The sequence below is a fragment of the Ornithodoros turicata genome, chromosome 2 (assembly GCF_037126465.1).
Source record: "Ornithodoros turicata isolate Travis chromosome 2, ASM3712646v1, whole genome shotgun sequence".
Lineage (NCBI taxonomy): Eukaryota > Metazoa > Arthropoda > Arachnida > Ixodida > Argasidae > Ornithodoros > Ornithodoros turicata.
Genome location: NC_088202.1, coordinates 63,728,273 through 63,740,409, shown reverse-complemented (window position 1 = coordinate 63,740,409; position 12,137 = coordinate 63,728,273). Strand labels below are relative to the sequence as shown.

The 12,137-nt window shown below is 46.1% G+C and overlaps 2 protein-coding genes across 2 annotated transcripts; both read left to right on the top strand.

The window, feature by feature from the left end:
- Positions 1–6,680: 6,680 nt before the first annotated feature.
- LOC135384719 (uncharacterized protein K02A2.6-like) lies at positions 6,681–8,507 on the top strand. Its single transcript, XM_064613906.1, has one exon. The coding sequence runs from the start codon at positions 6,858–6,860 to the stop codon at positions 8,505–8,507; it is 1,650 nt and encodes a 549-aa protein (XP_064469976.1). The 5' UTR covers positions 6,681–6,857.
- Positions 8,508–8,562: 55 nt separating this feature from the next.
- On the top strand, positions 8,563–10,899 carry LOC135384717 (uncharacterized protein K02A2.6-like). Its single transcript, XM_064613905.1, has one exon. The coding sequence runs from the start codon at positions 8,563–8,565 to the stop codon at positions 10,897–10,899; it is 2,337 nt and encodes a 778-aa protein (XP_064469975.1).
- The last annotated feature ends 1,238 nt before the right edge of the window (positions 10,900–12,137 follow it).

Here is a 12,137-nt window from a genome sequence, read left to right as displayed (position 1 = left end):
TTTGTATCTATTTTTTCTTTTTTGTGACCACGACTATCCGGAAACGCACAGGATGGTCTGGACACGAGTTAGACGCTCCCCAATTAGTGTAATGACTCCCAGGAGGGTGCTGATTAATGTGGGGGGTGCCAATTAGCTCTAATTGCTAATTAAATGTGTCCAGAAGCCTTGTAGCGTTTCCGGATAGACGTGGTCACTCATTACTACTCGCGGTTGGTGACAATAACACGTGGTGCGCCATGACGGAGAAGGATGTTGAGTATAAAGAAGCGCGCAATTTCTTCAGATGTGCCGGACGGCAAAGCAGCCATCGGGATCTTGCCAGTACCCCGACCTCAAGTCCAGGGAGGAAAAGAAATTGGCATTCCGCAGAGTGTCTAAGGCATCGTTGATGCGTGGCATTGGATAAAGGTCTTTGCGAGTGATCTTGTTTAGTCGGCGATAATCAACGCCGAAACGAATACTGCCATCCTTTTTCGTGTCAAGCACAACAGGAGATGCCCACGGAATGCAGGAGGACCGGATGATGCCGCGGGACAACATGTCGGACACTTCTTTGTTGATGGTGGCGCGCTCAGAAGCAGACACACGGTACGGACGCTGACGTAGCGGTGGAGAATCCCCGGTGTCGATTCGGTGATAGACTCCCTTAGCAATGCCTAACGGAGGCTTGCCTATATCGAATAAGTGCACGTAAGAAGCAAGCAGCGACTGTAGCAAGGCGAGGTCCCCGGGAGGGAGGTCAGAGGAGATCATGCGGGTGAAGATGGTTGGGTCGACGCGCGGGGTCCCAGACCTAGGTTCGTCTTGTGTGACGTCGAGGGCAGTTATGGCACATAACGCATCAGTGCGTTCTGCAGAAACAGCGACGAAACCAGCTGGCAGAAGCACAGGATTCTCACTAACGTTGGTAATCGAGAGATGCACAGTGCTGTCCGTAAAACAAACCAACGAATACGGTGCCGCAAGTCCCTTCCTGCTGAGGACAGCACTGTGCGCCTGCAAAGCACACTTTATTCATCACCTGCGCCTGCAAAGCACACGTTATTCATCGCCATACTCACTGCGTACTGATAACCTTACTCTGAAGTTTCCAATTTCCAGAACCAATTTTGGGCAGTTTACTGTTGCATTTTTTTGTGTCAAGGTCTGGAACATTTTGCATTTGGTTGCACATCAGACTTCTTCCATTCGTAAATTTAAACAGGAAGTTTAAATGTTCTTTTCTACTGCTAACGGCAATAAATAATTTTTGACATTGTCAAATTTTGTTTCCTGTTTGTAAGTGTGCTTGTTGTTACTTTTTGTGTGTTGTTAATTTTTGACATCAGATTTATGTTTGTAGTTTCAAAGTGTATGTGTTGCTACTCTGCTGTATCCTCACAAGACAGTGACACTATTTTATTATTATTATTATTTATATTATTTTTGTAAAGAAAAAGAACATGTAACAGTGTGCAGAAACAACAGTCCCACTTTAATCAAATCTGTAGTGTTCGTAAAACCAAACCTCTCACACGAGAATTGGCCGAGGCAGACCATAATTAGAGACGACACAGACACGTAAGCCTCACACGCCCAGAAATTAAATTCCTTTCTGTGATTTTAATTACTAATCCAGCATTTATCTTAATTTTTGTGAACACACTAATTTTGCATAATGTAAAACCCCTAGACTAGGGAACACGAAGGGACAGACACAACACGAAGTCATGTTGTTCGTGTTGTGTCTGTCCCTTCGTGTTCCCTAGTCTCGAGGTATTACATTATGCATCATCTTCACCAGCTTGCTTGCTTCCTAGCCATTTTTTTCATTGACACTAATTTTACCTAGGTAAAACTTCCAGTAGTATTTGGCACATTATGGCCTTAGTAACTAGTGTACCACTAAAATCCAAATCAAATCAAACCAAATCAAATGTGAATGCAACACCTGCTGCATTTATGTTTGTTACTATGACATACCAGCTGCCCTGTTTCAGCACTTCAAGCTATTGGATAGTAATTTAAAAAAGCAGTTCATCTTGTGAACTAATAAAGCTTTCTTATGCCGTTCTCAAATTCAAACAACTCAGGGAAAAGAGGTGCCAAGACCAAGAATTGAACAGATCAGAAGAACCAGGTTCGATTCCTGGCGTCAGCACCTCTTTTCCCTGAGGTGTTTGAATTTGCGAATGGCATCAGAAGTCCTTATTAGTTCACAAGGAGAACTGCTTTTTGGAATTACTTTCCAATAGCTTGAAGTGTTGAAGCAGGGTTGTTGGTATGTTACAGTAACAAATGGAAACACATCAAGTGACACATCCACATGAAATGAAGAAGGAACACATACTCTAAAATACCAGCTTTGTTAAGGTGTCATCAGTAACTCACAGACAGGAACTCGCGAGGACAAAAACGTTTATTCTTGCTGAACACATACGAACAAGAGCTCTTCTTTCTTAAACTCTATAGAAGGGATGCGCACACAGTTCTTCCTTTCATGTGTGTCACTTGCTGCATTTACATTTGTTACTATCAGATAGCATTCCCAGTTTTCTTTCTTTCATTTTGAAGCACTACCCCCAATATTGAATAGGTGCTCTATACATGCAAACGAATGCTCTACAGAAATGACTGACTTCACCGTCGCTTTGCTATTCATTGTTGATTAGTGTCCTCGTATAGAGGCGGATTCCGGATTTTTCCGGCGGGGGGGGGGGGCGGGGTCCTGCCTTGCACAACATGCTATTGCACAACAAAGGTCAATTGAAACTCTATGTAACAACAGAAATTGAGGGTGGGGTCAGGACACCCCCCTCTCCCGTAAATCCACCCGTCCTCATAAACGGTTATTAAGGAATTTTTGCATGAAAATGATATGATAGCAGAAGCTATCAAATCCAAGCTTAGCAATGTGCCGATGTACTAAAACTCCCTATTAACATTTTACGTGCCCTCTCTCACTCCTCATTCGGCACGGGCCTTCTGTCCTGCCTGGTCGGGGTCTTAATGCTTTACTCACACAAGCTCACAAATCCAAGGTGCTGCACTTTGACCCTTCTCAAGTGAGACGTGGAAGTCCTGGGTTAGAGAAAAACTTGCTCCAGGAAAAAGGGTCCCGAAAAGAATGGCACCAAAGACAATGTCCCTCCTGGCATGGGAGGAAAAAACTGTCCCGTGTAAACTGATGGTGTTTCCAGGCTGCTTTATGGTGGCCTGGTTTTATAGTAGACGTCATACTTTAACGAGTTATGTTTTAAGGGGAAAAGGCACATTTTTGTGTAAAGTTCCGGTTTCAATATATAGGAGTGCTGGTGGGCCAAAAGCTGGTGCAAGTTGGCAATGCATGCCATTTGAAGTTGGGTCACTATTGTCCAGGAAGATCTGCATATATTCTGCGTTTCCAACTGCTTTCCTCAGAAACCTGAACCACGGTTTTGTGAGATTTGTCAATGCAAACAGAAGAAAGACAAAAGACAAGAAAAATACAGAAGGCTGGTTTTGAGGCAGAAGTACTTCCTCCAACACTGTCCTGTATTTTGCCAATCATCCCAGTGGTCACCATGAGAGACACTAGACAAGTACACGGTTGGGGCATCCCTTCCCCCACTAGACCGTTGTTTCCGTCTTATTGTTTCTGTAACATGTGCAACTATTTGCTAGTCATCAAAAGTGTACATAATATCTAAACTTGAAGAAGCCTGAGCTTGGGTACTAGGAAGAAAAGCAGACACACACACGGGGCTCTTGAGCTCACAGTTCGTGTGTATCGCTCTTTACTAGTGCCCAATCTCAGGCTTCTCTGAGTATGGAATTTATCCACCAGCTTGCCTGCACTTATAATGAACATTATCTAATATATATATATATATATATATATATATATATATATATATATGTATACTACAACCATTAGTTATCTTTCCCTTGGATTCATGCGCACCATGTGCACATTAGCCAAAATGATGAGTGTCCATCTTGTGTTCTCACATCACACCAAATTATAATATCATCATGTATGTAAACTCATACTTCTTCACACCAAATTTTATGAAGTTTTCAGCCAGAACTCATGAACTGATCATGGCTGTGAAAGACCAGTACGAACAACAGGTTTTCACACTGGGTGTTCATCAGATGATCGATAGAAGAGACAAAGCGCTGACAAGCTGGTGCATGATCAAGGAGGGGAACCCGAGACAGGGATGAAGGGACGACACAACAAATTCTCAAACACAGCAAAAAATGGAGGTTTTTGGATATATAGGGCACAGTTGCATTAAAGTGTTTTGCTGTGTTGGAGAATTTGTTGTGTCGTCTCTTCATCCCTGTCTCCGGTTCCCCTCCTGGTGTTTATCAGAAACTGGAAGGAATGCAGAAAAGAGGACACACATGCACAGCTTGTATGCTTGTATGCTAGAGTGTCTCGCAAGCTTTTTGTCTGGGAGGCTGACTTCTTGCCAACAGAACCATTTTCGTCCGCACTCGGGATGGTGACACGCAAAATACAGTTTTGACCCAAGGCGTTCCTCAAGGAAGTGTATTAAGCCCCATCCTCTTCAATTTGGTTATGGCGGATATCAAGCGTTGCGTTCATAGCAAAGTTCACCTTTCTGTATATGCAGACGATGCGTGCGTTTGGACCACAGGTAAATCAAGGCCAGCGCCGCCTTCAAAACTCGTTGGATGCTGTTCAGCATTACTTCACCAAGGCTGGCATGGACATCTCGGCTGAGAAGACAGTTGTGCTCCCGTTCACGCGGAAACGCATGAGCGCCTTCCCTCTTTCGCTAGGCAATAATACACTCAGCCAAGTGAAGTGCCACAAATTCCTGGGTGTTATCTTGGATGCCAATCTCTCGTGGAGCGCCCATATCAGGTACCTGGAAGCGAAAGTTCAACGCTGGACCAATGTCATTTCTCACTTCGCTGGCGCTGCATGGGGGATTGATCAGAAAGCGCTCCTATCGATTCATGGGGCATTGGTTCGGAGAACCATTCTCTACAGCCTCCCGGTCTTACACGGCATCTCAAGAACATCTGGACAGAGGCTTCAGTGTATGTTGGCCAGAAGCTTGAGGATCTGCCTCGGTGTACCCCGCGCCGCTGAAACGCGCATGGTGGTGGCAGAGGCCCGCGAGCTGCCAGTAGAGGTCTTACGTATCAGAGAAACTGTGCGCCATTATCTACGCCTCGTCGCGGAACACCGTCGCCACCCCTTGGTTTCGAAGGTTGGTTCACGCCGACGCTGGCACACCTAGCGTCAAACCAAGAAAACGTACGCATATATAGAAAACTCATCTGGTCATCCCACTGGGATGACGTCAATCGCCCATGCAATCAGCGCGCAGAATGCAGTCACGTGATCGAGCACTACAACAACAACTTTCAGCAAGAACAAACATTTTTACGCCGATATACTGTTGTCACAATGTCTGGAAATAAAAAGTATGTATATACTTCGAAATCTACGACCTCTTTTATAACTGCGATAATCGAATTAGCGACTTCCGTGGAAAGAGGACCTACGAGGCTACGAGCTACGACGACTTTCGGGATCCAGCGCGCTATTTCGCAGCGTTAGCGTAGTGTGTGTATTTTCAAGTTTTCTTTATTTATATATTTTGGAACAACGACCAATTTATCGAGGTACAGAGACTTCATTTGACATGCCTCGGTTGTGTCGTCAAAGCGAGATATCTCGGCGGGCATTCAGTTCCGTACGACACTGCGCGGCAGGTATGGTTGGCAGCGGATTTTGCCAATCGTATTTGAAGAATGCAGACTATGAGACGGACCCCTCAGTTTGAGTACAAAGAACCTCCGCCTACAGCAGTCCGCAGTGCTTTCCTTGAATCTATCTTCCAAGACCGTTGCATCTGGACGTGACGAGGTTAGTGTCTTCTGTATAATTTATACAGTGATTACTCTCCTTGTGAGAATTACGTTGTGGCATGCAGATGTTAGGAGACCATTTACGCAACAAAGAAAAATACGGATTAAAGAAAATTGAAGTTTACGCGCTAAATCAAAAGATTACTGTACAGTTCCGAGTGTTGTTGAATGCAGCCATGCCAATGCAGTAAGCAACATCTACAGTACGTAAAATGAAGCTGTGTATTCCGCATCTAGCTGTAACATTATAATTGTCACAGCAGTGTGCACCAATGTAGTTCATGACTTCCTTGGACAAGATGTGGAACCAAATGTTGGAAATACAAGGCAACGATCAGGTACAAGTTTTCTTCTATTTGTTTTCATTATAATATGCAGCATACTGCACATAGTAAAGAAGGGCTCTGGATTCTAAACCAACGCAGTTGAAATCCTTAGTTTACCCCAAGCTGTACTATTGTTGTCTAATCTGGGGAAACACCACCGAGGGCAACTACGATAAAATTACAGTGCACAAAAAAAAGAAAGAAAGCCTGGTGTACGACAACCATGTCTACAGGTGCAACGTGCTGGACCCTCGTTGCAGAGAGGCCCACCAGGGGTGCCACTACAATCCATCCATCCAGCCCCTCAGCTCCTTCAAGACATGCAAAATACAGTAGACAAAGTGTTCACTTGTGTTATGTATTGTCATATAACGATAAAGACGACGAGAAGGTTTGAGGCACGAGGCACGTGCCAGCTTGTAGAACTGTTTTGGTTGCTTGGAACATTAAAGACTTGCTGTTCGGGCTTGCTTGGTATCGGCGTGTCTTCAGTGGCTAATATAGAACAACTGGCGACACAGGATGGGCTCTTCAATCATCGTGTAGATAGAGGCCGACCCAACAGCACGCCAAGAAGTAACATTGCGAGCCGCCTCAGGAAAAGGACTGAACGGACTACAACTGCGCAACAGATAAGTGAGACGCTTCTTCAACATGTCCACGCCCCATGCTTCGCAACGTTTAGGAAGCATGTCGGAGTTCAACCCGAAGGGGGACGATATCAAATCGTATTTCGAGCGGTTCGAAAATTTTGTTGACATAAATGAGGTTCCAGGAACAAAGAAGTTGAAGCTGTTCCTGAATGTAGTGGGCGGTCACGCTTATGAGGAGCTCAAGAAAATTCTTGTTCCAGAGAGCCCCACCGACAAAACATTCGATGAAATACGGAAGTTGCTTCAAGCCCACTTCAGTCCGGAATACTCAGTGATCGCAGAGCGTTGTAAATTCAATAGGCGGATCCAACAAGAAGGAGAGAGTGTCAAAGATTTTGTCACTGAGTTAAAGCATCTGGCACGTTACTGCGAATTCAAAGCATTCCTGAATGATGCCCTGAGGGACCGCCTTGTTGCAGGGCTACGCGATCAGGAGACACAGAGGCTGCTCTTTGCAACGGAAAGCCTAACATTTGAGGGCGCATGCAAAATCGCGCTTGAAAAAGAACTCGCTGCACGACAGACGAAGGAATTGCACACCGCAGAGCCCAGATCAGCTGAAATAAACGCGGTGCGCGGAAACGCCAAAGAGAAAAGGCATGTAACTGAAGTAAAAAAAGACAATGCGTCACAGAAAAGGAGCTTCTGTTATCGTTGCGGTAAGGGGCACGACCCCGCGAGGTGCTGGTATCGGAACACGAAATGCCGAACATGTGCGAAGACTGGGCACTTGCAGGCCATGTGTCCGGAAAAGAAAAAGAGCTCGGTACACTACGTTGAAACGTCAGATGCGGATTCTAAGGAATCTCATATCTATCATGTTGTAATGTACGCAACAGGGAAGCCGCATGGCTACGAGGTTTCTTTGAACATTGAAGGAACGCCAATTTCAATGCTCGTGGACACAGGCGCAGCAGTTACCTTAATGCCCGAAAGAATCTACAATGAGCATTTCGCAGGAACCAAGTGCGAGCCAACGCACGCCTCACTATGGACCTACACCGGTGAACCGCTAAAACTAAAAGGGGAGGCAGTTGTCAACGTGGAACATATGGGTCACAGCGCAGCACTTTCGCTCTTCGTGGTAAAAGACGACGACAAGGCTTTGCCAACGCTACTAGGCCGTGACTGGCTTGAAAAGTTACACCTCGACTGGAGAACTGTTTGCGCTGTCACGGATGACAGCAGAGTGAAGTTACTACAAGACAAGTTTCCTGAAGTTTTCAGCAGCACGCCTAGGGTAATAAGAAACTTCGAGGCCAAAGTTGCCATAAAAGCCGACAGTTCGCCATGTACTACAAGGCAAGGCCCCATTCCCTTTGCGATCAAGGACGCTGTTGTAGAAGAACTGCGCAGATTGGAGAACAACGGCATCGTGAGACGAGTGATGAAGAGTGACTGGGCAACTCCTATCGTAGTGGTTCCCAAGCGTGGAGGCGGACTCAGAACCTGCGGAGACTATAAGGTCACGGTAAATCAAGTTCTCAAGACTGACTGCTATCCGCTGCCTCTTCCAGAGGATCTCTATTCCATGCTTGCGGGAGGCAGGGTCTTTAGCGTGTTAGACTTGTCTTCAGCCTATTTGCAGGTACCGCTCTGCAACGATGCCAAACCTTTACTCACGGTCAACACTCATCTAGGACTGTTTTGAGTACCAAAGACTTCCTTTTGGAATTGCGAGTGCGCCAGCTATTTTCCAGGCAATGATGGACCATGTCCTGGAAGGTATCCCAAATGTAGGATGTTATATAGACGACATTATCGTCACAGGCAGGAACATAGAGGACTGCTACAAAACGGTCACGCAAGTTCTGCAACGATTAAATGACTACAACATCACTCTAAAAGCAGAAAAATGTCAGTTCTTCCGTGACTCAGTCGTTTATCTTGGCCACAGGGTTTCAGCTGAAGGAATCTATCCGATAGCAGAAAAAGTGAAGGCTATCAGGGACGCACCAGAGCCAACCAACATTACAGAATTGAGAGCCTACCTAGGACTCCTCAACTTCTACGCCAAGTTTTTGAAGAATTTGGCAACGGTGGCAGCGCCTCTTTACGAATTGCTGAAGAAAGACAAACAGTGGCACTGGACAAAAGGGTGCAAGAACGCTTTCGCAAAGACCAAAGAGATGATTCTCAGCAGCGAAGTGCTCACGTTTTATGATGTGAATAAGCCAATTGGACTAAGCTGTGACTCATCTGCTTATGGTCTAGGGGCCGTCATCTTCCATGAAATGCCAGACGGAAGTGAACGACCAATCGCGTTCGCGTCCCGCACACTCTCAAGCAGCGAACGCAATTATGCACAGGGCGAGAAGGAGGCGCTGGCACTCATCTTCGGCTTGCGACGTTTCCACCGATACCTGTATGGACGACGTTTCAGCATCTACACCGACCATCAACCCCTTCTCGGTTTACTGGGACACGATAGACCTGTGCCATCCTTAGCTGCCGCCAGAATTCAGAGATGGGCAATGACACTGGCCGCGTATCAATATCACCTCAAGTATAGGAATGGTCGGAACATGGAAGTAGCAGATGCGTTATCGCGCCTGCCGTTATCCGTACAAGAGAGAAGGGACGAACCAGACTGTTTAGCTGTGTTCGATGCAACGCCCCTGACTGCAGCGCAAGTTGCAATGGAAACTAAGCGAGACCCGCTTCTCAGTGGGGTCGTCCAGTATGCACTAACCGGTTGGCCAAGCAGGTACCCCCAAGAAATGCAGGCATTCTTTGTGCGCAAAGATCAGCTATCAGTGGAACAGGACTGTTTGACATGGGGCTACAGGGTCATTATCCCGAGGAGCTTGCAGCCTGCCGTGCTGTCGCTATTACACGAAGCTCATCCAGGCATGACGCGGATGAAGATGTTAGCGAGGTCATATGTTTGGTGGCCTGGTCTAGACAAAGATCTAGAGAGCACAGTACGGAGCTGCAAAATCTGTCAAAGTGTTCTTCCGGCAAAGACTGTTGGTCCTTTGCAGCCCTGGTCATACCCGACAAGAGTTTGGCAACGTGTACATGTGGACTATGCTCTCAAGGACGGAGTAAATTTGCTGGTGCTGATCGACGCGGTGGTGCTGAAGAGGTTGGACGCCCTTTTTGCATCCTATGGTTACCCTGAAGAATTGGTAACAGACAACGGGCCACAGTTCGCCTCTGAGGAATTTCAAGAGTTCCTGCGACAGCGAGGAATCAGACATACTCGAACACCTCCATACCACGCTGCTTCCAACGGAGCTGCAGAGAGACTGGTAAGGACCACCAAGACTGCGCTCTTCAAGGAAGTTCTGGAAGACAGGATAATGGGAGCGAAGCGTACAGTACAAGAGCGCATCAACGACTTTCTGATGTCCTACCGAAACACGCCAAATTTGGTAACGGCAAAGGCTCCAGCGGAGCTTTTCCTGAAGCGGTTGCCCCGCATTAGGTTGTCTCTCGTGAAGCCGAACTTCGCAAGTGACATGGCAGACCGTCAGAAAAGGAATACTGACCGTCGTAACTGCGAAAGAGGACCGGCAGACCTGTTCAGCGTCAACGACAAGGTGTTCGTGAAGACAACGAGAAGCGAAGCAGAATCATGGCAGGAAGGGATCATCGAACAAGTAGTTAGCACCGCAACATACCTCGTCAGGGTAGGATGTCACGTGAGATTCACACATGCTGATCACTTGCGGAAGCGACGGGCCATGGCACCAAGCACGTTTCGTACTCCAAATCAGGACGTCGCAGGTGCTGCGTCTACCCCTCCGAGTAACGAACCCCAAACGTGGGAAAATGTCGACACAGCGGAATCGACGTCACGGGAGCCAGGGCAGTTTCAGCACGGCAGCTCACCAAGCCCCATCCAGCAGCCGGGATCAGCAACTGGCAGCGGAGACATGATGGACAGGGATAAGAAAACGCCTGACTCCAGCTTCGCTGAGGAAGAGGCGCCCAGCTTCTCCGGCTGTCAGTCGTCAACACCAATGCTGCGGAGAAGCACACGTGTTCGCACGGCTCCCGACAGATACCGCCCGGACGATTATACAACAAAGAACTAAGTGAACAAACATATAACAGACTTCGTTTTGTTTAAGGATGAAAGAGTGTTATGTATTGTCATATAACGATAAAGACGACGAGAAGGTTTGAGGCACGAGGCACGTGCCAGCTTGTAGAACTGTTTTGGTTGCTTGGAACATTAAAGACTTGCTGTTCGGGCTTGCTTGGTGTCGGCGTGTCTTCAGTGGCTAATATAGAACAACTTGGAAATCAGACATTTACACAAAATTGCCTTGCAAATTCAGGATCTTTTAGCGCCATCCCAAACACTTGCCATTACGGTATGAAATAATCACTGTACCACCTTATAAGGTTCCACTGCTCCGGACCAACTACAGAAATCAGCAGAAACCGTTCCTCTTCCGAACAAATTTTTTCAGCTGATTGGAAATGGCCTTCCTGTGTCCAGTTTCAAAACAGAGTTACACAAAGTTGTTGAAGTGTTATTAGAGACCAGGCCACTCTGTTATGTATTTGTGTGTGTGTGTGAAAATGTGCACAGCTCGGTGCAATTGTGTATTTTATTTATGTGGTTGTGATTTGCTGTATGCTCGTAGTGGTAATATCTCAGTTATCACATTTATATGGCTTTTTTTTTAACAATGTTAGGGTGATGACTTCATGGAAGTGGAAGGAACAGGAGAGGAAGACATCTGGCAATGGTCATGACAGTTGTCCGTCAGGTACGAGACCAATTTCTTTTATAAATGTGGTATATAGCGTGAAGTTGTTACTAACAAAAAGTTTTTGTTCCCTTTAAAGGAATCTACAGGTGGTGAGCACGCGTAAGGAATTGACATATCTCAATACAACTTAGACCTGCCTGTTGCACATGAGATGTGTGACTCTACTTACACACACAAGCTTCTGCACCTTCGATGCATGTATATTTTGAAACATGAAAGACAGAGTGCTAAAAATATATCTGAGGTGAAAAATTGAGCAGTTCACTGCAGTAATTCTATGGATTTATTTTCAGCATCTTGGGAAAAATATAGCGATGGCAAGATTACCTGTGTTGTACTGCCAGACCATCTGCTATTGGAGTTCCATGTCCCAGTTATTATATATAATAGCTGTTTGATGCTATTACATATTTATTATGCAAGTTTTGTGCCTGTGAGTTCCTGTAAATGTGCTCTGCGGTGATCATACTGGACAGAGAGCTATGCCTGTATAATAACAGTGACTAATGTTCTCCTGGCTATAAACCTATTCCTAGGGTACATCTGCACCT